This window comes from Sceloporus occidentalis, unplaced genomic scaffold (assembly GCF_023333645.1).
Source record: "Sceloporus occidentalis isolate IW3139 unplaced genomic scaffold, rSceOcc1.0.p SCAF_7, whole genome shotgun sequence".
Classification (NCBI taxonomy): domain Eukaryota; kingdom Metazoa; phylum Chordata; class Lepidosauria; order Squamata; family Phrynosomatidae; genus Sceloporus; species Sceloporus occidentalis.
In genome coordinates, this window is record NW_028316987.1 from 89,234,604 (window position 1) to 89,260,901 (window position 26,298).

General features: G+C 40.3%; 1 protein-coding gene across 1 annotated transcript; it reads right to left on the reverse strand.

Annotated features, from left to right (window-relative positions):
* Positions 1 to 1,500: 1,500 nt before the first annotated feature.
* Positions 1,501 to 25,374, reverse strand: NUB1 (negative regulator of ubiquitin like proteins 1). Its single transcript, XM_089533624.1, has 15 exons — positions 25,190 to 25,374; positions 18,960 to 19,077; positions 18,698 to 18,865; positions 16,539 to 16,597; positions 14,824 to 14,894; positions 14,474 to 14,668; positions 12,985 to 13,073; positions 12,771 to 12,877; positions 11,435 to 11,621; positions 7,894 to 8,001; positions 7,522 to 7,674; positions 6,516 to 6,662; positions 5,787 to 5,879; positions 4,576 to 4,768; positions 1,501 to 2,331 (listed from the first exon to the last, which is right to left on the reverse strand). The coding sequence occupies exons 2-15, from the start codon at positions 19,074 to 19,076 to the stop codon at positions 2,159 to 2,161; spliced, it is 1,860 nt and encodes a 619-aa protein (XP_089389750.1). The 5' UTR covers position 19,077; positions 25,190 to 25,374; the 3' UTR covers positions 1,501 to 2,158.
* Between the last annotated feature and the right edge of the window lie 924 nt (positions 25,375 to 26,298).

Below are 26,298 nucleotides of genomic sequence, written 5' to 3' on the forward strand. Positions count from 1 at the left end.
AGGTCAAACATCAGGAATATTTTTTTTCAGAATATGGCCACATGAAAGCTAGAATCCTCAAACACAAGTTCCAGATAGTGTAACTGCTAGTTATGCTTGTGGCTGTACTATTAAAACTCTTGTGTAAGGACATATCCAGTACCCCTTTACACAAAGTATTTCTCCACTCCCCCAGAAGACGCCTCCGGCTGTGTCCCCAAAATCTCAGCATGGCTGCCAGAATGTTCCCAGAATGAATACCAGATTCATAGAAGCAGGCTGATGCCACCACTGCAAAATTATTAAGTTTGATACTGCGTTAACTGTCAAGAACACCTACCTATGGAAACCTAGTATTTGTAGTTTCTTGTGGCAGCAGAGCCCCCTGACAGAGAAAGCTAAATATCTCTCAAAGCTACACACCCCAGAATTCTATAACATGGAGCTATAGCAGTAAAAGCAATGTCAAACTAATTCTGCAATTAAGATACAGTCACAGAAGGGCCTCCAGGCTTTGACCTTACAAAAACTAGGAAAGGTCTGTGCTGGAGGCTTTCCCAAGAGCTACTGATGGCTTGGAATTTGTAATACTGTACTATGAGAATCACAAATCTGGAACAATATGGTTCCTATTTTTGTGCATTTTCACATTATAGGGGGAAATGTAATTTTGGGATTATTGAGTAGAGGTAACCTAGACTTTCATTCTCAACAGTATTGAAAAGGCAGCTTTGGAAGAGTGCAACTCTCTCATTTTTGCCCTTAAAGGATGGCTTACAAGCTTTTTTTATTTACCATCTCGACATTGTCACCTCTACCAAAAAGTCTGCCAATGGCCACGATCTTGCATTGTGTAAATCTATATTGATGTAGCTCAATGGCAGTTAATACTACATCATCCTTCTGGTGAATACTGATTATGTATGCTAATGTGTCTCCTTATTTTCCTAGTATACAACAAAATGCACAGTGGCTGTTTCTGTAATCCCAGTGAGGAAAGTGGTACTCTGAAGGCACAGATAATTATGTACCATTCAAAATGTACAACTGCAAGTGAACTTGTTACATGTCATGTGGAACTCTGCTTGTGCAACCATGAACTGAATTATGTCCACTGAAAAATGGCCAAAAAACAATAGTACAAATGCACATATAAAGGAACTTACAAAGGTGTTTGACACAGAGGATTCCAGCTCTGTCTTCTAAACATCCCTCAAATTGATAACTAAAAATGCAATTTAAACACTAAATATGTATTTATATCTGGCAAATACTACAAAATGTGCATCTGCAGCTGCTCTAGGTATTTCCTTTGGAGAGGATCAAGAGAGAAAAAGCAACAAAAGGAAGATAGGGCATTTCCTACCCAGTAGTCCAGAATAGGCCAAAGTCAGAACCAAGGGCGCAGAAAGGGCCTATGACAGAGAGGTTGAGTCACATCTCCCCTCTACACTTTATCATGCTGTTTAAATCTGACATGAGCAGTACTTAGCTTTTGAGAATAAAACAACCTCCAATAAATGTGATGAATATGATCTTTTTTATTGGTTGTTACTGAATTAGGCAAGACAGAGACTGAAAAAAGGAGCTGTTCCAAGTCCATGCACAATAGATGCACAACAGGCTTTAGGATGGAAAGGAAAAAGTTTTGTAAAAAATGACAGCTCTACACAATTGGCTCCATATTTCTAAGACCTGAACACATCAATGCTAATTCAAGTAACACTGGTTTTATGTTTTCATTTTGTAGTTTTTAAATCAATCTGGGTAATGTGACAAGATGCAAAATGGCTTTTATTATCTGCTACTTAAATAGGTGGATTCACACCAATATATATTGAACCTCTCTATAAAAATATCTGTCTGTAAATATTTTTGTTCTACAACTGGCATTACTCACCAGTGTTTCTCTAGATTACAATTAAATAGCAATAGATTTTACACAAACCAATGAATAAACTTAAGGCAACTGGCAAAAAGATAGGGTCAGGCATATCTGCAATCCAAGTATTCAGGTCCAAGGTTCCAGTCTAGACTAAAATGGCTAATATCAAGATCATCAGGACTAAACTGAGCCACTGGTTTCACAGTGGGACTTACATGCAACTAATCATATCTGAACTAGAGCACAAACCATGCTGGTCCAGATAAATGTGACTGGAACCTTTGAACGTCTTGCTTACTTTGACTGTATTTGCAGGTTTTGTATATATGAGAGGTATTCATTGATGACAACTTCTTCTTCTTCCAGAGTTAAGTCCAAATAATCTTCTTCATGTTCTGGAATATCCTCTAAGATTTCATTGACAACTTCTACTTCCATGTCTTCATCTGTTGAGGCTCCAGATGTACCTAGAGATAAGTAAGAAATATAGTACACTACACAGACTCTTATTCCCATGTTCATTATTTGACACAAAACTGATTCTGTTCCAATGGTACCTCTGCATCAACAGCTGAATTTGTGACTAAACTTGAAATCAGAGCTGGAAGAAAGCACAAGGGCCAACTAGTCCAATCCCCTGCCATGCAGAAATACAATACAGCACTCCTGAAAGATGCCTACGCAATCTCTGTTTAAAGATCTCCAAAAAAGAAGAGAAGTTCTTCCTAATGTTTATGTGGAATGGCTTTTCTTTAAACTGAATCCATTGGTTTGTGTTCTAATCTGTGGAGCAGCACATGGTATATTGCTCTACCATATACATGAAAATGCTTTAGATATTTAAAGATAGTGTTATCATTATTCAATCTTTTCTTCTCAAAGCTAAACTGTCACTCCTCAAAGGGTAGGTTTCCAAACCTTTGATCGTTTTGGCTGCCCTGATTTAGGCATATTCTGGCTTGTCAGTATCCTTGAACTGAAGTGCCCAGAGATAGTATTCCTACACTGCTGTTGATGCATCGGCTTTATTGGGCAGACAACTGACTCAAGTTTAGTCTGCAGTCTACTGAGGTTCCTAGGTCACTGTCACACGTACTACTTTCAAGTCAAGTGTCATCCATCCTATATTTGTGAATTTAATTTTTTCTGCCTAGATGTGGTATATCTATCCCTGCTGAAATTTATTCTGTTAATTCTGGCTCAGTATTCCTACCTGTCAAGTTCATTTTGACTTCGAATCCTGGTCTCTGGGGTATTAATTCTTCCTCCACCCCCATTTTGTTTCATCAGTAAATTTGATAAGTATGCCTTTTATTTCATAATTCTGTTATTTATAAATATGCTATACCATACCAAGTATTGAACTCTGAGTCACTTCATTAATCACTTTTCTCCAGGATGAAGACAAAGCATGGTGAGCACTCTCTTGGTTTGGTCTGTCAACCAATTACGAATCCACCTAACAGTGGCACCATCTAGTTCATGGTTAACCAGCTTGCTTGTAAAAAAATATCATGGGGGACTTTGTTTTATAGAAATCAAAGACATACTACATCCGTAGCACTACCTGATCTACCAAGCTTGTAACATCATAAAAAAGATAGGATTAGTTTGCTGTGACTTGTTTTTGTGAAACTCATGTTTACTCTTAGTAATCACAGGCACTGCTTTCTAAGTGCATATAGACCGACTATTTAATCATCTGTTCTAGAAGCGTTTCTAGTATCAGTATCAAACTGATTTGTCAGTAGTTGCTTTCATCTTTTTTGCCCTTTTTGAAGATGGTGACAACATTTGCTCTCCTCCAGTCACTGGGCAATCTCCTTTTCTCCAAGAATTCTGTTATTTGGCAGTGGCTTGAGATTACATTTGCAAATTCCTTTAGTACTCTTGGGCACTGCAGAAATAATCCAGTTTGACACCACTTTAACCGCAATGGCTCAATGCTATGAAATCCTGGGATTTGTAGTTTTTAGAGACATTAAGCCTCTGTCAGAGAGCTCTGGTGCCACCACACACTAGAGTTCCCAGAATTCCATAGCATTCAGCCATGCCAGTTAAAATGGTGTCGAACTGGATTGTTTTTGCAGTGTGGGTGCAGCCTTAGATGTAGTTCATCTGCCCCTGGTGACTTAAATTCATTTACAGTAGCTAGGCAATCCATCCCATTGCCCAGTTCACCTCTGTTGATTAGGATCAAATCCAAAATAGCGTTTTCTCCACTTACTGGATAATGAAACTGTCTGTAAGGCTAGTGAGGAATCTGTACTGGCAAAACCACCTCTGAGTATTCATGGGGTTGCTAATTTCAGTATTCAACACCATCCATCATCATGGTACCAAGACTTTCCAAATCTGGAACTTGCTCCAAAAGGTTAGACAGTGTTTGTGATGGCACACACGTTAATCTCAACTGAGAACATATTGAAAGACTCTTTGGCAAAATATATATTTTGCTGATGAGCTGTTTTCTACCTGAGAATAAATGCTGTATATTTTTGAAAAGACAACTAAAGATTCATACCTCAATATACCATCAGAGATAAATATCTGTGATTGCTATTAGGGAAGAAATGACTATTCAAATTCTCATGAAGGGAAAAACTCAAGAAAAAGGCTTCTGAATGTACAAATACCCCAATAAGGAAAATTCTTCTTGATTCCTTTTGTCACCACCCACTACAACCATAGTGCTCAAATTGCTCTTTTACCTGCAGAATCAGTTGGAGAATCTTTGGATGAACTGGATTCATCTGAGGGAGTGGTGCTGTCTAAAGAGGTCTGTAAATCAGCTGGGAGAGATCCCCCATAATGAGCCAGTGTTTGTGCAGCTAGCTGAATGTTGCCTTTGAATACTTTCAGAGCTTGTTCTGCTGTCTCTGGATTAAAGCCCATATACACCAACTACACAAGACAAATATAAATAAGAGGTACAGATTATAGGCGGTCACAAATTTGATGCCCCCTTTCTCCAAAGAGCTCCAAGGTGGTAATTTCATCTCTGAAAAGTCCCATGAACTAGGTTTGGTCGGCAGAAAGAGAGAGATTGCCAACCAACCTCTGACAGAGATTTACAACTGCACAGGAATTCAAAAGTGAGTTTCCCCACATCCACCTTGGACAGTCTAAACATGCCTCCAGGTATACATCTTAAAATATTAAGGCTATCACATTGGCACACAGTAACTGCCCAGACTTAGTTCGGTCTCTGGCAAAGCAAAATGGATTCTTGTACGAAGCGATCATGAGACATTCCTCAGTGAATGTGGAAGTAATGAGTCGCTAAGCACACATGGATGAAGTCAGCAAAGTAGGTGAGGCAAAACACAGAGTCCTGAGAAAATGGGTGCCAGACAGGAATTGAAGGTGAAGAAATAAAATATGGCAGCATTTTAAGGGGAGAGGGTAATGATGCAGAGGAGAAGGTAGGCAAGGGACATGGGGCTACTGCATGGAGAAATAGCTGTTCTGCTCTACATCTGCAAAGCCCTGTTTGTATCTTGAGGATGGGCTAGCAAACTGGAGAGCAGGTGGTAGCACTCTGCTTTGCAGCTGCACAAGAAAGGCTCAAAAGGCTTGGGCTCATCATGAGAAGACAATGCACATACTGTCAGGCCACAAGTTTGGTCATGGTGAGGGAAGATGCCTTTTAGTGGCAACTTGGTAGCACTGCCGTGTCATGCATTGGGAATACAGGCAGACCATGTGTCATCAATGTCTGCCTTAAAGGGAGAAAACAATAATGTTTACATGGCACCAAAAGAGGAATCTGAAAGGCTTATTTATTATCATTTATTTATTTCATTTCTATACTGCCTTTCTCCTAGAATGGAACCCAAGGCAGCTGACAGATATAATCATTTAAATTAAATATTATCCCTCCCCCACCTTGCCCCCATATATATTTATACTCTAGGCTTACCTGATCAATACTTTCCTGAAGAACATGAAACTGGTTCCCAGGCACTGGATCATCATCATCTGGCAGGAGTAACTGGGGATTGTCAAGCATAAGCTAAAACAAGAAATTATAGCATGTATGTATAGATCTGTATAAAGCATTATGATAGCTTTATTTTCATTCCCCAACATGGAACTTCTGTTTTGCACAGCTGTTGCATACTGGGTCAGTGCTTTTACTGAACTATTTATCCATCACAACATTAAAATCTTATTTTTAGTGACCCCGCTTTCTGCATATACATGGCATTAGGGTGTTTTTTGCCCCAATGCATTCCACTGACTAACCTCAAACTAGAAATACTAGGTAATATTATTTAGTCAGTCACTACTCTTTGTTTTAATATCCATTCTTCTATTCTCTTGGGACCAAAAAGCAAAGAGACAGCCAGAACTTGTCTCTCCCTGCTCCTTATCTGCTGAGTAAACTTTTATGGCTGAAATAAGTTTATTTGGCAGGTCTAGCTGTAGGAAGACTTTGCAGGCTGTAGCATAGGACCAAATTTAAGTGTAGAGAAACCTTATTCACCACCTCAGAGCTGACATGTTTAACAGTATGAAGAGGCAATGCTATTATCTGTCAAGTGAAGACCAGGTATTATATTATTTTTTAAAAATATTTTAATTGAAAAAGGAATAAACCTTGTTTCCAATGGATGCAGGCTTTTTGAGCACAATTAAGAGCATTTACCTTAACTGCTTGTTCAAGGTCTCCTTTTGCCTTGTGAAGAGCTTCTCTCGCTGCTCGCTCTGAATAACCCATACTCTTCAAAGAGTTTATATCCTCTAACCGCTTTCGCCTTTTAGCTCTTTCTTCCCTCCTTATTTGAGCCTTCTCCTGTAGCAATAGGACAAGAAAATAAAATAAATAAAAAAGAAAGCAATTTACTAATTAATTTGTCAACTTAAGCATCTCTTGCAACTTTAACAGATTTTTTCCAACACATTGGTTTCCAATACATTTCACTACAAGTCTTTCACTACAAGTCTTTTGGGTGAAAATACTCAATGGTCAAGATCCTACATTGTGATTGTGAGGTGCAGTTTGATTATGTATTCAGTTATGTCATGCTGCATAACTGAACACAGAACCAAATGTGCAACTGAAGGAGTACTCATTTCATCCGTGTGAGCAGGGACAAACAGCATCAGCCAAGAATATGCATGTGTATACACAACTGGACCACATACACAACTGCTTCCACAGCACCTTGAACTGAATGCAGACCTTTGTGCATGAGACCAAAAATAAGCCTTTGTAAAACTTACAAAGAATTGCTTGAACAGTTGGTCCTCCACATTTGCAGATTTGATTTTTGCAGCTTTTATTATTCACTGATTTAACTGGTATGTTCTCTCTAGGAATCTTTAGGACCTCCAATGTGACTCTGCTGGAAGTTGACCATAGTCACACTGGAGAATCTAGAGATTCCTAGAGGAAACACTTTTGTAGACATTTGTAGATGCTCCAGTGCAATTCAACTTCCACATATGCACTGGAAGACCTGGAAATTCCTAGAGCTTTAAAAAAAGTTTTTTTATTTGTGTTTTTTCCATTTTCTTGGGGTCCTGTGTCTTAACCCCAGCAAATGTGGATGGCTCAATGTATTTATTCTTTCTTTGCATTCCTCTACTTGCTGCACCACAATGCAAAACTCATCCTTATGGTAAAGCATGAAACCTTCCTGGCACTATACCTCTCTCCTGTTAGAAATATGACTAGCTGCATGATCCACATTCCCATCACAAGCTCGGAGTCCTAGACGAGCTTCTTGAGCAGAGAATCCCAGAAGTAACAAGCTGTTGATCTTGTCAGGATCGATGCACAACTCTTGGAACAAGCCATGTGCCTGCAGAGAGAAAGATGAGGACATGGGGTAGGGGGACTTCTACTGAACAATGTGAAGAAAAAGCGAAGAAAACTATTTGGAGCCTACAGGCTGCTTAGGACAGAGAAGACTATGCAGTATGATTGTTTGCCATGCAGTGTTCACTGGGGATACCTCCCAGTTTTTGTAATAGGCCTGCAGCCTCAGGCGGTGATTGTGATACAAAACGATGGAACATACCCTCTGAAGATGTTCAGCAGCTTCTTTTTCTCTGCCATTATGATAATGGCTTATTCCTTGAAGCAAATAAAGCCTTAGAAATAAAGCCTTCTCTCTCCCAGAACTTCCCTAAAAGGGGGAAAATATTTACAAATGGATCAGGTTGCAATTACTAAGAAAAGCATTTTTATTTACTGAAAGGCAGTGCAACTTACAAAGTCTGCATGCGCCTGCATGTGTAAGGGTGAAAGAAGAGGGCCCCCAGAGTAAGGAACAAAAATAATAGTAAGGTATATATACAGAACAACATACAAACTCTGAATCTGCTCTGGTCTTTTGAAACTTTGATGAAGTGAAGCAAAGTCGCCTGCATTTTCTAGATAGGAAGAGGCCACTGAAATAGACTCCGGTTACACCAAAAAGCTAAATTTTGTGGACAATAACTGATATGCAATCTGATCAGCAGAGAATGAGTCTAAGAACAAAACACATTTGAAACATTTCTTCTCTTTTATGAAGGGTTCCTTAATTTAGGTCAATTTTTCAAAAGGCTTGCTGGGGTGGGGTGGGGGGATACTGCCGAGCCTACTTTATTTAGAATTTGTAACATTGCCCAACTTTCTCAAAATGTCACCCGCAAGAAAGTGTTCTTTTTCAGAAATCACCCTCAGCTGATGCTGCACTTCTTTCTCTTTCAGGTCCCCTTTGAGGGCACATATTGGGCACAGTGTGCAATGGAAATGGAGGAAAGTTATCAAAGTGCCATGGTTCCCCCATGAAGCTCCTTTTTGCCCAGCTGTACTACCATGTCATTTTCTGCTGCTCCCAGTGCTTGTATGTTTTAGGAAAACATTGAGGCGCACGTTCCCTGTAGATGCATTGTTGTTCTGCCATTGTTATTGTGTGGGTTTCTGACTTATGGCAAATCTAAGGTGAATGTACTGCAGGGGTTTCTTGGCAAGATTTTGTCAGAACCATGGGTTCTGTCAGTGTTTTTGAAAATATATTTGATCAAGTGTTTAAATAATATGTGGTGGTGGCTAGTACTAGGAGAAAGGGGTGGAAATGTCTGGGGCTGGAAGAGAGAGTGTTGGTGAGAATGTTTAGGAAGGGGGGTTTGCCTGTAAAAACCTTGAATTGTGAGAGGCGTGTGAGAGATTTGGTGCTAATTGGAGTTGGGTGGAATTTAGGTTTGGGGGGTTTAATATACTGTTTGGCTTTTGGGGGGGTAGTTTAAAACTGACTGATGAATTATTGCCAGTGTGTATTCAATAAAGTTTCTGCTGTTTTCAAAATTCTGGACTTTTGATGTGCATTGGATCTGAATTTGCTCAACTCTGACAGAGTTGCCCAGGTCAACCAGTCGGGTTCCATGGCTAAGCAGAGATTTGATACCTGGTCTCTCAGATTCCTAGTCCCACACTCAAACCACTGCACCATGTTGGGTCTTCCCCCTGTAGAACACAGGGAACAACCTATAATGTTGATTGCACTACTTTCAATGTTAATGAGAACTGGAATAGGATGGCTGAACATTCTGTGCTGGACTGAGGTATTATTGTTTTCTTATCATGCAAACTCAATACATGGAAGAAGGGTCAAGCTCTCTCAACCTACCCTTGCCCACCTCACTCCTTAGGTACTGCATGGGACACCTGGAAAGAAAAGGATTCAGTTGACTGATTTGTTCTGTAGCTAGGCTGATTCTGTGTACATTTCTTTGGTATAGCGGTTTGAGTGTTGGACTACAATTTTGGAGACCAGAACTCGATTCCCAGGTCATGAAACCCACCTTGGGCAAGTCACATGTTCTCAGCCTCACAGAAAGGCAATGCAAACCTCCTCTGAACAAACCTTGCCAAGGAAATCTCATGACAGGTTCGCCTTAGGGTTGCCAGAAGTGAGAAAGGACTTCAAGGCCCACACATAGAGACAGGTTGGTTCTCCAGCCAACCATGCTACAGGTCAAACCCTGCCCTGGGAGCCTATCAATAGGACATTTTGGGGGGAATGGGGCATCAGAACAGACCTGAAAAGCAACTTTCTTCTTCTGGTCTGCTTCTATGATATAAACAAATGGTCTGGTCTGGAATTATGGCACATAATTTTAGTGCTTGTTATCTTGCTATGGTCTTTGGTGAACTGTCAGCTGAAGGGCTGGGAAAGAATTTTACATGTGTTTTTTTTCTGGGCTCAATGATGTGGGAATTTTATATTTATTTTATTTACATCCTTCCCTTCTTCCAATTCAGGATCCAGGGGCAGCTTATAACAAATCCAAACAAAGCTAAAACCTACCTGATAAAAAAAGTTTTAAAACCATTGAATAAACAATTCTATTAAAAATATCAGATTTAAACAAGTTTTTTAAAATTAAAACATAGGAAAAAGGATAAAAGCATGACATGCCCCTTTAAACACCCTTGTATGGTGCAAAAAGTTAAAAAGCAAATGCCTGCCTAAATAAAAAGGTATTTGCTTGCTGCTGGAAAGAGAGCAAAGAATGAGCCAAGTGAACCTCCCACAGGAGGGAATTCTAGGCTAGGAGCAGCCACTGAGCAGGCCCTCTCCCTTTCCCTCACCAAACACACATATAATGGGGGGACACAGAGGTAACCCTCCTCCAAAGAACTTTGCCTTCTCTTTAAAGGATCCTGAACCCCCTTTGAAGGATCCTAAAGGATCTTCCTTTAAAGAATCCTGAAAGTGTTGCTTCCAAGCCCCAGACTAGCTCAGGGTATGGCATACATATTACACATCAAGATCGTGGGAACATACTGTATTCATGCTGCAGTGCACCAAAGAATCTACTGCTATTTTCAGTGTTATCCCAACATGTAGACTGGGTCATGCTGCTGCACAGCAGGCCGATTATCCAATGCCTGGATCCAGGGACATAGCCAAGGGGGGGGGGTTCCTTGGGGTCCAGACCCCCCCTTCCATTAGAAAAATGAATGGTGTGTGCATTCAAGCTGCATCCAAGCTCCATTATAATGGTGGCACTTAATCTGGACCCCCCCCCTTCCTAAAATCCTAGCTACGTCACTGCTGGATCCCTGCCCTGTTTTAATTTTCCTCAAGTCTTTGCAGATGTTTAATTGAGATTTGTAGAGCTGCGCATGTGTTGTATTAAGTGCAAAAATGTGATGTCAGAAGGAGAATCCAATAATCTGTTTCATAGATGCAGGTGAATTTATAGTAGTGATTCCCAAACTCTGGTCCTCCAGGTGTTTTGGACTTCAGCACCCAGAAGCCTCAGTCACCTTGGCTATTGGTCTGGGATTCTGGGAGCTGAAGTCCAAAACATCTGGGATGCCAGAGTTAGGGAATCACAGATTTATAGCATTAGTACTGGAATCCATGCATCTTCTATGTAAGTACTACCCTTCTAAAGTTGTATATTCACATATTTAATTCCAAAAGAGAATGCTACTTCCTTAGGAAAGGCAAAAAGCTGTCCTCAGCAGCTGGGACAGCTAGCTACTTTCTGAATGGCAGGATTCTAAAGTTCTAAATGGCAAGGACATTTGTCAAAAACAGAAACACACACTCCTTGGCTTACTTTTATAGTGACCAGCCTTTCATGGTTCTCTCCATAACACCTTCTGAAGCAATCGTGGGCTGCAAGAAGCTTTTTCTCAGCGTCATCAAGGCAATCCAGCTGTCCTAAGTGGAAGTAGCACCAGACTATGTCCAGCTGCAGAACTGCATAATTATCAACTGTGGTCAGGAGATCTGAACCACATTCACTGAAAAGCAGCAAGAAAAACAAAGCAAAAAATTGCACAATGCAATGCAAACATGCCTAGCCATTGGTAGGATTCATTCATTCTATAAATATGCACTGCAGCAAGTTATTTATTCTCACCAAACTTCTAGAAAGTTAGTGGCTAGGAATGCGCAAGTTGACACTGAAGATTTTCAGGCTATGGGTTGGAAAGTTGGAGACTGTCTTCCAATGGCAAAAATACATAAATACATAGATAAACCTGTTGTTATTACATCTGCCTCAAATCCAGCCGAGGGAATTTCCCTCCCACTGACTTCAACGGAAAAGGTGGCAAAAAATAAAAATAAAAAATTCTCAATCCCACTGACAACCACCATCATGTCACCTCATCAGAGGACACAGTGTAAACTCAATAAACTAATCCATATATGCAGGCAAGGAATGCCAATCATTGCTACTGGTGGCCAAACTCTTGCTTTCCTTTCTGCGTTTACAGGATTGCACCATGGAGACTTAAAGTGTGATTGTGTTATCCTGATCCCCTTCACGTCAGGCTGCCCAAAGTTTACCAGGAGCTGTATGCTGGCTGCATGTCATTTTAGGCCTCGTGTTAGACAGCAGTTCCCAACCTGTGTTCTGAGGAGCCCTTAGTGCTCTGTGAGCACTTCCTAGGTGCTCCACAGCCATGCCAGGAAAATGAAAGAAATAAAAATTGAATAAAATCCATTGGGAGAGGTGGGAAATAGAAATAACATTTTATTATTATTATTATAAAATTAAAGAATAAGAATATAATGGTAGTTGTATATATACTCCTAAACACCATTAACTTGTAAGACATAGGGTAAGCCCCTTAGGGGCTCAGTGAGTCAAAAAGGTTGGGAACCCCTGTGTTAGAGGTACTGTGGTGGGGAGTAGTATCTCACCACCTTCTGTAACTTCCTGCAGTGGTGATGCTGTCAACAGTAAGAGCATGGTGAGGCCTCCTGTGGCATATTTTTTATCTGCCCTGGAATGGGCAGATTGGATATTGCAGCTGTTTTGATTTTACACTGGTAACAGTAACTACTGCCCTGCTGTAACAGCTCAATGGGATTGGTCTCTAAAGCACAATAACTTTATTAGAAGTTAAAAAACAAAACGAACCTCCCCCCCAACAGATTCCTACCAGAAATGTTTATCAGCATCTAACAGAAATGGCAATGCCATAGCATATTCTTTTTTCTTCAACAACGCTCTCCCCTTTTCATGATATCCCATAGCTAACAAAAGAGCCTGCAAAACAAAGGGGTGGGGGATTTTGACCATATTAAACTTTAATATTAATTGAACTGCAATTAAAGCATCTCAACTATACTATCCTCCTTACAACAAAGACTCACCTTTTTGGCTTCTGGGGGAATTTTTATGGTTCTTCCAGTCTGGTTTGCTATGTCCAAGTAAGGTACTCTGTCTGGGTCAGAAGAATCTTCTGCAACAGAACACACAAGAGAGGAAAAGGGGGAAGACTGTCACTCCTGTGCATTTGCTTGAATCCTTTAAATACAAGCAAGATACTGCATCTGTAAAATTAGAACTGCAGCAACCTACTTCACTAGGTTGTTCTCTGTTTAGACAGAAGTTTCTACAGGAGAAGGAAGAGAAAGCAGTTTTGTTGTTGTTATGTGCCTTCAAATTGACTCTGATTTCTAGGATATTCTTGGCTAGATTTCTTCAGAGGTTTGATAGAACTCATCTTGATAGAACTCAAGCAGAGATAACATGGACAAGCTCATCTAATCGCACAGTACTCTATAGGACTATGAGTTCCACTCAAAGGTGAATGTGGTTGAATAGCATAAATGACCAGAACTTTGTAACTGGTGACAAAAGGCTGCACTGTATCGATCAGATAAAGTCCCTTTAAAAATCAAGCACTGCATTGCAACCTGATTTGCTCTGCATATGAAGTTGTTTCCTGGATCATACTTGTTCTACAAGTTCCCTAAAAAAATAAAAATAAGATGTATCCTGTATTTTCTGAAATGTATGTTTTTCAGATTGATCCTATATTTGATGACCTGGGGTGAATACTACAGTGCGCCCTCCCATTACGCAGGGATCTGTTCCGGATCCCTCCACGTAAGGGGAATTCCGTGTGTGCTGGGGCCCCATTAGAAATAATGGCTTGCGCATGTGGTGTGAGGTGACGCAGTGGTACACACGTGCCATATTACTTCTTCCAGGATGCGCAAGGGGCTTTTCCGGTGTGGCTTTCAGCGTAGGCTGAAAGCCGCATATGCTGTGCCCGCGTAAAACGCAGGTGCACTGTATTGTCACCTAGAGTCTGAAAATGTCATTATTAACATCAGGTGCCCTTTCTTCAATTCTGGGGCTCTAAAATCTCCATTTGGCAAAATATAGCATGGTTTACTATACATGCTTACTTGAAAGTAAACCACAATGAATGATTTGGTCTGAACTTGGTTCAGACTAATAGTTTAGTTTGAACTCAGGGAATGTTCTTAATAGAGGAAGCTGAGTAGCTAACATCAGTGACATCACCAACACAACACTCCCATATCTCAGTTCTCAGGGCATTTCTTCAACTGTTTTACAAAGATCACTAATCTTTTAAAAAGTAGGATGAAACTGTAAAATGAATATACACAATCAGCATGAGGGAGGAGGGAAGAAGCAAGACTTATTTGCTAGTTATGTCTGCTGTAGAAATAACAAAACTAGATCACGCTCGGAGAAGCAGATGATAGACATAGTACTTGAAGACCACCTATCTTCCACCTATGATATGATGAAAAAAAAATTAGTCAATCACTAGTCTTGCATTTCACAGTTGTGCTATGATCAACATTTAAGAAAAGAGCTTCTTACTTCTGTCTGCCAGTATTTCTAAGCCCCTTTTTGTCCTCTGCATCTTTTTATTAATTTCTTTTTTCTTCATAGCCTCTTCCTCACGTTGCATTTCCTCTTCACGAACTTTTCTCCTGGTTTCTTCTTCACTCAGTTTGAGCTCAAGCACCATGACTTTGACGTTGTGTGTTATGCCTTGCTCTTCTAGTGTCTTTCCTGTAAAATGGAGACAGATTAGTATGCCAGAAAAAATTAGAGAGAAAAAATTTGGAAGCTGTGGTTTAAAATGAAGATACAATACATTTCTAATGTAAAACCAGAATGCAGCTGTACAATTGTTTAACTAATATTTTTTAAAACAAGATACATACCTAGATCAAGTTGCTTCTTGTTTATTATTATTTTGATGCAATTTTCTTCAAGTCCATATGTCTGTGCTATTCTATGGAGCAAACGAATAGTTATTAAAGGCCCAATTTTAGAGCATACTGTCTATGTTGCTGAAATAAATTTCATATTTTTAGAATCATTTTTACACGTAGTAATGTTATTTTAACACAATCATTATTACAATGACTTGGAAAGAGAACCCACTATTTACAAGCTAACTGTAGCGCATAGCATTTAAAGACAAGGAATATCATTTTTGAACAGTAATTCTCCAAGCATGAACTATATAGGCCAAACATGATATAGAATGAACCTGTTAAAACAGTTCCCTCTCTGCTCTTCCTGACATCCACATCATAGCTGCATACTATGTATGTTTAGTTGAGAATAAACCACAATAAATACACTGGAACTTGCTTATAATTAACCACAGCTGCACTTTTTTGATATATATGGTTGCAAAATACACTGTTCCAGGCAGTGGCATCACTTAGGAGGTGTGTGTGTGGGGGGTGCAAACTGCACCAGGTGACACCCTGGGGAAGTGACACCACTGCTCCTCAGACATCTGTAATTTGGCACCAACAGGCTATGGCATTTGTCTGTATCTCTTTAAAATGCTGAAGAGATGGGGTGAGTCAGGTGAGGAAAAAGGAGAGGCCCCAAGTCTATCATTTTTAGTAGCCAATTATCTATGGAAAGCGTTGTCATGCGTTTTCCACTTTGGGGCAAGCATAACTCTTGCCACAGAAGCCAAATATAGAGTTTTGAGAGCTGTATTTGCTTCTGTCCATTAATTTTATACAACTAGTTATGTTTAGTAGGTATAACTCAGGGATAAATTTGAAGACAATGTTAAAGATGTCAGAGATTGTTTTATGAAGTTGCTTTTCCTACTTTAAAACAATTGCATTTCAAAATTTAATTTAAATTTTAAAAAACATTTAATTTTTTAATTTAAAAAATTCTTTAAAAGCATCACATTTTACCAAATTTCACTTTAATCACGTGAAACTATGTATATGCAAATACATTCTGTGCTATGATATTGTAATTTAAAGATAACTTTAATTTTGCCAGTTGTTTATGTCACAACTATTACTATTAGATTCCATGATATATGAGAATAATGATTTATGAATACATTAGTACAAAAAACATTACTAAGGATTCTGAATGGTGTGGGAGGAGGTCAATGGCAGGGTGACACCAGGAGTTACCACACTGGATGACACCAGCCCTATTGACACCACTAGTTCCAGGGAATTCCAGAGTTCAGTTAAAAAGTATTACTAAACTAAATACACTTTAAAGGTAAAAGGTAAAGGTAGTCCCTTGACATGAATGTCTAGCCATAACCGATTGTAGGGGCAGTGCTCATCTCCGTTACTAAACTGAAGAGCCAGCGTTGTCCGAGGATTGTCTGGTGGTTGTGTGGCCAGCATGACTGCACTGAACGCTGTTACTTTCCCACTGAAGTGGTAACTATGTATCTACTTGCATTTGCATGCTTTCAAACTGCTAGGCTGGCAGAAGCTGGGACTAGTGACAGGAGCTGACCCATCATGCAGCACTCAGGCTTCAAACTGCCGACCTTCATCAGAATTGGCATCTTAACCACTAAGCCACCACATGCCTGAGATACACTTTACCCAACACACAATATAAAAAACAAAAACAAACAATAGTTACTTACTGTGATCTCAGCTCCTTGCCTGTGATCACCAATTTTGTCTCTAGGACATTTTTTCGTGTCTATAAATGTATGGAAATACAAATTCCAAGTTACCATCAGTTGTGTAAACTAAGTTCTACATATTAGAATCCATCGCTCCTTCACTGAAAAGATGTCATCTGCTACACCTTTAATTTCATCCTCTGTTTCACCATTTTTCTTCCTCCTCTGTTTTATCACTTCACATAATCACTTACACCATGGATAAATAAAGAGCAAAACAGAACCTTAATGCATTTGGGCATATTGTACTTATTCAAGATCCGTGAACATTCATGCATCTCATTAAGATGAGAAAGAAAAGAAACAAAACATAGAGCAAATTGCATATGAACCAATTCTGGAATTAATTTTAGAAATTCTTCATATCAGAAGGCAGATGTTGGTAAAATGTGGGGGCAAGCAAGTCTATGGAACAATAATAAAACTGGAGAAATTTGCTCATTGCTCGATTTACCCTGAATGGTACTGCTGCCACTCAAGCACAATATGGAAGCTGAATTACCTCTACAAACAAGAAGCAACATTAGTTTGAGTTCATGCAGTTGTTCTGATTGTAGAAGTATATTTCTAGCCCTATGCTTTATTATTCGCTGGACATGGCACAAAGGATCAGATGGACAGGGCCTATAATATTATCATATATATTTGACTATAAGTCGACTTCACGTGTAAGTTGAAGGCAGGTTTGGGGGCCAAAATTATGGATTATGACTTGTGGATAAAAAAAGGGTAAAACTTAGGGGCTTGTAACAAAGGATGTAAAGTAGGAAGCAAAGGCCTGTTACAGACTGCCAAAATGAAGCTGCTTCGGGTCTCTTTGGAGGTATGCTATTTAAATGATGCATGGGTCCTAAGAGTCCGGAGGTTGCGCCAAAGCCACACTCCATTCCTAAGTATAGGAGTGCAGCTTTGGTGCAGCTTTGGGATTCTTAGGATGCATGCATCATTTAAACAGCATACCGCCAAAGAGACCCGAAGCAGCTTTATTTTGGCAGTCTGGAACAGGCCAAAGACTGTTTATTTAACAGTTGTTAAAACAATGTACATTACAAAAGTAAATAATCATAAAGTAAACAATCCTAACTATATATTCCATTTTAATTTGTACTGTAAGCAACCTTAGGTTTCATATTAGGAGTAAGGCATAAGATAAAAATAAAATAAAGTAAAATACATTACATTAGTTACACACAATACTATCTACAATAAATTGTCCATAAAGCAGAACTGGAAGAGGGTAAAATTTGGATTTAGATCTCCATTACTTATATGAAAATCACTGCTAGGGAGCAGTTCTAAGAAGAAAAATATAATTCATTAACTACTGCTTTAAAAATACTTATGTACCTCAAGGTGGCACCATTCACAGGCAGTATTTAGTTTTACCAATACATCCTGATCTTTACAAAGGTGACCCCCCCCCCCAAAAAAGGGGGGGTATTAAAAGATGTAGAACCTTTCTCTCTGACTCATGCCACTTCATGCTCATGAAGTCTTCCAGAAGTTTGGGGATTGACTGTTTTTATGGTGTCCTCCCTGCTCCCATAAATAGTTTTATTTTCAAAGCGCTTCACTAAGAAGTCACTAATTTTGATGCACAGTTTAGAATAAGGAGGTGTTAATCATTCAATATTGTGACTATTTCAATTCACTGATACCAGAGGTTCTAAGATGAAAGGGAAATTACATAACTAAATAATTTATTGGGGGGGGGGGGGGTCACCATTTTTTAACATAAGACTGAAGTCCATGACAGATACACTGGATTGCTTTTATTGTATCAAAACAATGACTTAGTGTGTGTGTGGGTGGTATTTGAACTCAAATTAGTAAACTGCGTTTTATAAGCATAGGAGGGTTAAGTAGAGTACACACTGCTTTATCTTTTCCCACTGTGAATTCACCTCCACTGAACTCTCAAGATAAATGAAAGAAGTCAACCTCAATGGATCCTTCTCCCACCACCCCTTCCATAAATAAAACTGAGACTGGGTTTTTTTCAGTCAGCTTTTCTGCCTCTTTTATACACATGAAATGTTTTTATTGATTAGATTCCCACAGCCATTACTGCCCATTTTAAAATATGCTTCTTTAGGTAACATTAAACAATTGCTTACTTTACCCAACCTCGCAGGCAAGGCTACTTCAAGCGTTGCAATTCCCGTTGTCTTGTAGGCTTCATTTCCTGTTCCCCGCTCGACTGCTTTGCAGCGTATTTCTTCCAGAAGGGCTGCTATTTCATTGTCATTATAATTTAGCCTGGCTGAATACTGCACTGCGAGATTCTAGGAAAATAAAAATGCATTTGTTAAGAGCATGAAAGCAGTAAATATGCATGAAATGAAAGCAGCCACAATATGGCAGCCGCAGAGTACTTGCCTTTAGTTCCTCACCAGCCTCTTTATTACTATTTGTATAAGGAGGTTTCCACAGCTGAACTTTGTCTTCTCGTAAATACATTTTCAGCTTTGCTGAAAGATATTTGTCCTGTGCCATCCTAGCATAGAAAACAAAAAGAAAACGTTTAATTCTCTGTACATCATTACAACAACGTGAAGTGTAATACGGTTGGCAAAATCAAAATGTATGCTCTACTTTTTCAGATCCCAAAAGGAACATGCTAATTAAAGATGTTGCCTCTTCACTATCTGGGGAATGGCCACAGCTTAGTGCCTTTGGGGCAGAAAGTCTCAGGTTGAATCCTCAAAATCTCCAGGCTGGTGAGCCACTGCTGCTCAATGTAGATCAAGGCAGGTAACTGGCGAAAGCTGAAGGGCTAATTGTAGGTTTCCAGGATCCTACCAGAGCTGCATTAGGTCTAAAAAAGCCCCCTTCCATTAGAAATGTGAAGGCCTTGGGGGGGGGGGGAGAGAAAAAAGTTTTTTTTCCTGGGGGGAAAACCCCAAGAATTTTGCTTTTGTTTTTTTTTCCTTGGAAAAAATGGGAACCCACCCCATTCTTTTCTGGGCCTTCATACCCCACCTAACTGGCCTCTGCTCTGCTTCAGGTTTCATTTTCAGGCATCTGGGGACATATTAAACTTGGTGGAAATGTTACATCCCATTTATTACCAAACCCTGTTCCTGGAAGCATCCAGGTGTGGTAAAATAAACATTTTTGTCCCAGAGCTTCAGGTGAGTAGGCAGAGACAGCAGACACAGACAATACCAGGCTAGATGGAGTAAAGGTCTGATTTCAACTAAAACAACCTCCTATGTTGCCATTAAGTGCAGAAGTAGCAAATAAGAACCGCCCCAATTGCATTTTGTAGAGAGGCGGGATATAATAATAATAATAATAATAATAATAATAATAATAATAATAATTATTATTATTATTATTATTATTATAAATTTTGTCCGTTATAAAGCTATTTTAATACATAAATTCGATTAAATTACTGTATAAAGTTATTTTTTGTATACATCCTGGTTTTGTGAAGTCGAAGGCTTTCATGGCCGGCCATCAACAACAGAACAATACACAGATTAACATGGGAATCATTCCTCCTCACCCAGGGCCCAAACAGACAGGCCAAAATAAAGCTGCTTCCGGTCACTTTGGAGGTATGCTTTTAAAATGATGCAGGCATCCTAAGAGGCCAGAAGCCGCGCCAAAGCCATGCTCCAGTCCTAAGGACTGGAGCGCAGCTTTGGCACAGTTTCTGGCCTCTTAAGATGTGTGTGTCATTTAAACAGCATACCTCCAAAGTGACCTGAAACAGCTTTATTTTGGCCTGTCTGTTTGGGCCCACACCCACTTTCTTCCAGGCAAGCATTCTCTGAAGATGCCAGCCACAGATGCTGGCGAAATGTCAGGAATAAACTCTTCTAGAACATGGCCACAGAGCCCGAAAAACCCGCAAAAACATCCTGCATTTCTCTAGCACAGGACCCAAGGTGGCTTACAACAAATTAAAACAAAGTATAGCTAAAATATTCATAGAAAAAAATTAAAATTAAATTAACAACCCTTTTTCAAACCTCAAAGTTAATACAGTTTAAAATATAATTTAAATACAGTGGAACCTCGCCATACGCGGGGATCCGTTCCGGATCCCGCCACGTATGGCGATTTCCGCCTATGCTCAAGCCCCATTGTAAACAATGGGGCTCGTGCACAGCGGCGCGGAGGTGCACGGGGCGCAACGGGTGTGTGCACCCATTCAACTGAATGGGACGCGCCGCCTCTTCCGCGGTGGCTTGAGTGCGTATGGCGCGCCCGCCTATGGCGAGGTTCCACTGTATAGTGATATATGAAATATCTAAAAGAGCACAGCACACTCCATTAAAAAGGCTCTTCTGCCACATGAGTTAAGAGCCAAAGGCTTGCCTAAACAAAAAGGCCTTTCCTGACTTTACAAAGTGGAACCAGTTTTTAAAATACTATATGGAAAAACTCCCTAAGAGAAACTAGTGTCAGGATTCTGCCATTAATTATTTCCATCTAATTATGTACTATTGCGGTACAAGCAAAAGGAATAAGTCTCCTCTGAACTTGATTTGGAGATTGGCTTGTACATTCGTAGATTATACCTCTTTCACAGTGGCTTTATCACTAAACCTAAAAGTGACTCTAGGCCCTCTTATAAGTCCTTGGGAGTAATGGGTGTGACATTTTGTTCAATCTTTGGCTTGTTTTTATAATAATATTAAATTATGATGCCTTATGTTTCTGATATCAATAAAATTTAAGTTCCAGGCTGCCAGCAAATGTATATTTTAACACAAAATAAAAATGAAATTGAAGTTGAAGTTGTAAAGAACATTATACAAGCAAGCAACAAACAAAAACATCCTGCTGAAGCTGAATAAGAAGGCATCAATAAATTTGGAACAGATGTTTGCTAATGATTTATCATGATGTTTTTATTTGCTCATATAACTGTTTCCCTCATGTAAACCAATTTTTATAAGAAGCCACTGACAGGTTAAAATCACATGCTGACAATCGCTTCAAGAGTCTAATGTATGTACAGTACTTGTAAATCTCAGTTCACAGATAAAATGCTCATTCAATGGATGCTGGCTCAAACACAGCTCCATCTCTTTACCAAAACAACAGGTTATTTTATTCCACAAATCTAACAAACTTGGGAAGCGACTGATGAGGATTTTGTTTGTTTTTAGCATATTAGTATATTATTTTAGTACTCCAGCATTTTATAGTGTAGTGTTTTATCATTCATTTTTGACTGTATATGTTCTGATGTGCTGCCCTTTGGTGGAAAAGGTGTTATAAATAAATGTTGTTGTTGTTATAAATCCTAGCAGGGTTGTACATAGCTGGAGAAATAGTAATGCACTGAGATTTAGGGGATCCAGGTTCGAGTCCCAACTCAGCCATGAGACTCATTAAGGGACGAAACAGACAGCCCCTTTGTGGCGGCTTCTTGGTGGCCTGGGGGCATGTTGTTTAGGTGCCGCCTGCCCTCAAGCCGGCAAGAAACCGGTGAAGCCACCTGCTCACATGGAGGGCAGCTTTGCAGCACACCAGCGGCATGGCATTTAGACACTGCATGCTGTAAGAGCGCCACACAGCTGCGGCAGAAAGCTGGCATTTTGTTGGCTCAAAAAGGAGCGGCTTGCGCCAGCAAACAGCCAGGTTGAAGGTGTGGCATGCAGTTGCTGCGGCTCCAACCCCAGCATTCAAAGGGCATCAAGCCGCCCCTTTAGGGCCATCGGTTTTGGCCCTAAGTGACCTTCAGCCAGTCATTTTTTCTCAGCCTGATCTCCCTGGCAGGATTTTTTTGGGAATAGAGAGAAATGTATGCCATCTTGAAGTTGTTGGAGAAAATGAAGATTAAAATATAATTACAGGCTTGTCTTCACTGGACAAAATATTATCCCTGGAGTAATGTGGTTCTTGAATATTTGTGCTCTCTAAGTAGCAGCACTTGCCTTTCCAAACCATCCCTTTTAGTCACCCAGTGCCACTGTTAAGGTCACAACGAGACGCCCAGCCATGTTTCAACGCTGGCCAACTTGTTTTGCCCTTAGAGCAACTTGCTGAGAAGAGAGCCAGTAACTGGCGATGGGGGAACCCACAACAAAAGGTAAGCTTTTTAAAAGTGGGTTAAAGGGAAGAAAGGCCAAATTGGGTATGCACACCATGAAGATAGTCTGTGCCCAACTTGGGGTTTTGGCCCTGTGTCATGTAAAAATGATGCAGTGAACCCAGGGGGAATTCAAACTAAATAACCCATGTAGGTAAGGCTAAGAATATAGCCAAATAAACACTGAAGCCAGGATGGTGTAGTCGTTTGAGTGCTGGACTACAACTATGGAGATCAGAGTTCAAAAACTGGCTCAGCCATGTTAAACCCACTTGGGCAAGTCATACTCTCAGCCTCAAAAGATGACCATGGCAAACCTCCTCTGAACAATTCTTGCCAAGGAAACCCCATGATGGGTGTGCTTTAGGGTCGCCATAAGTCGGAAACGACTTGAAGGCACACAACAACAAGGTCCAACCTGCTCTTACAAAGTTAGTAGTAGTCTGATGTGCAAGCAATCACCAGGTGAAGATTTCCAAAAACCTACAAAAGTCTACAGACCAACTTGCTTCTATTAAAGGCCCTGTTAGTAAGTTGGCATGAATAAGATGAAAACAGAAGTGTCAAAGACAGCAATCTCTTTCTCAGAAAATGCCCCATTCCACAGAGGAAGTGGCTAAAGACTGCAGCTGTCGCTGCTTCGCCTTGCCATCTCACTGTGTTTGCCACATTTAAGTATCTGCCAATGATCCCAGCACAGCCGGCGCTGCTGCCAGGTTTTACAGATGTAGCCAATGAAAACCCACCAGTACTGTGGTATTTCTGGAGTTGTGATGCAAGTAGGAAGCCAGAGAAAAGCAACTCCTGGTTCCTTCACATAGACTTTCTCTTTCAGTCACCATATGGATAAGCAGAAGGTCAGTGGCTTAGCTTTGATTTCAATGCCCCCCCCCAAAGAAAAAAAATTTGGAGCCATTGCCATTTCTCTTTGAGCCAGAGCAGGAAAACATAAAGCACTGAAGGGGGAGAAGGAGAGATTCCCAAGCAGCTGGTGTTGCTGGGGAGAGAGAGAAGGAATCTTTTAAAGCAGAATAAATTAAAGGAGAAAAAAGATCTATATGCTGAGTTTCTTAAAGATTCAAGGGACTCACTTATGACTGAAAGATCTGGCAAAGGTCTTCTAATATTGCCATCTGCTGCTTGGGAAATGGCAGCTTCATTAGTTTTGCTTTCAGTAGTATTTGGTTCATACAACATATACCACTGACATGGCTATAGAGAGGGAAAGCGAAAGCAAAAGGAAAAAGATTCTATTTTGTGCAAGACAAACACCCTAAATACATGAGGAACCTTAAAAGAGAAACCCAATACAGTGAGTACAGCTGGCCCTCCACATTTGTGGCTTTGACTTTTGTGGCTTTGATTATTCGGAGCTCTAGGAATCTCTAGGTCTTCCAGCCGACTCTGTTGTCAATTTCTCCCAAAAGTCATGCTGGAGGACCTAGAGATTCCTGGAGGGAACACTTCTCTAGGCATTTGTAGGTCCTCCAGTGCAATTTCATGGCCAACCTTTGGCAGATCTTGACCACAGCATTGCCCCGGAGGACCTAGAACAGCGGCCCCCAAACTGTGCTCTTTAAGGGATTTTGGACTTCCACTCCAGAATCCTTGACTACTGGCCAACACGGCTGAGGCTCCTGGGAGCTGAAGTCCAAAATCTCTTAAAGGGCACAGTTTGGGGACCACTGACCTAGAGAGTCCGAGAGAAGAGGCAGAGCAGTGAAAGCTGTCTCAGACTGGACCATTTCTGCACTGGGTTTTGGACCTTTGTCTCCTTTTCTCTTTTAGTGTGAATACATGCTTTTCAGTTTTTTGTTCAGTTTCTGAACAACTCCCAGAATTCCATAGCATGGCAGTTAAAGTGGTGCCAAACCAGATTATTTCTGCAGTGTGGATGCACCTCAAGTGTACGGTCCAGAACACACTGCGGAAATAATCCAGTTTGAGACCGCTTTAACTGCCCTGGCTCAGCGCTAGGGAATCCTGTGAACTGTTTTGTGCGACAACATTTAGCCTTCTCTGTCTGAGACTCTGGTGCCACAATAAACTACAGTTCCCAGGATTCCCTAGCATTTAGCCAGGGCAGTTCAAGCAGTGTGTTTTGCACCTGTGTCCCTTGGCATAGTGGTTTCCTTGAGGCCAGGGTTCGAGTCCTGGCTTGGCCATGTCAACCCACCGTTGGGATAGGAAGGTCACACTCTCTCAGCCTCAGAGAATGGCAATAAGCACACCCTCAGTGAGGGTTATTATTATTATTATTACTGTGTGAGGGCACAGAACAACAAGAAGAGGTTGTGGGTCACTGAAAAGCTTAAGGATAATGATAATGATGACAATGATGATGATATTAATAATGATAATAATAATAATGATGGCTGCCTCAGTTGCCGCTGCCATCCTCTGAGGCTGAGAGAGTGTGACCTGCCCAAGGATGACCACACTAGTAAGGCCACCATTTTGGGGCTACCTAGAGCCATCAAAGAGGACCCCAACAACAACCCCAGAAGCGATGCCAAGGAAGGCGAGGCTGTGTCTCTCTCTCTCTCTCACTCACCTGGCGCGCGCTAGTCCAGAGGCGTGTACACGTGTCTCTCTCTCTGTGTGTGGGGAACGTCTGAAAGCAAGACCCGCGAGTCGACGTTTTGACGTTTATTCTCTGTAACCCCTTCCCCCGCCCTTCTCGCCTGAAGAGAAATAATAAAGGAATGAAATAAAAATAGTAAACCAGGAGGGAAAGACAAGCCCCCCCCCGCCCCCCGGTCCCTCCTTCGCCGCCTCAGAAGCGAAAGCGAACACGGGGAGAGAGCAGCGGCGTCGAGGAGGAGGAGGAGAGGCCTTGGGCGTCACGTGACCAGGGGGCCCCGTCCGCCATCTTAGTCCTCCTCCTTCCCTCTGTGGCGTCAAAGCCTCGGGCAGCCCTGCCTTCGCCTTCGCCTTCGCCTTCTGGCTCTGAGGGAGCAGGAGGAGAACGCTCGCTTCACCATCGTCATCGTCAGCATCGTCGTCACCACAATCACTGCTATCATTATTTTACCATCAACATTATCATTAATATTATTGTCTTTTTTATCATCAATATTATTATTATTATTACCATCATTATCATTATCATTAATAATAATAATAATAATAATAATAATAATAATAATAATAATAATTTATTTGTACCCCGCTCTACAGCCAAAAGGCTAGCAGAGCTGCTCGTCAGTATTATTATCATCATCATCATTATTAATAATAATATCATTCATTATTATTTTATCAACGTCGTCATCGTTATTATCTTTATACCATTAATATGAATATTATTACCATCATCATCATTATTCATTATTATTGCTATTTTATCCTCATCATCATTACTATTAATATCATCATTATTATCGTTTTATCATCATTGTCATTATTATCATCATAGTCATTATATTATTAATATGATTACCATCATCACCATTATTCATTATTATTGCCATTTTTTCATCATTATCATCATTATTATTATCATTATTATTATCATCATTATTATAATCATTATATCATTAATGTTAATATTGTTACCATCATTATTCATCATTATTACCATTTTATCATCATCATTATTATCATTATTGATATCATCATTTTATCATCGTAATTGTTATTACAGTATAATCATATTATTAA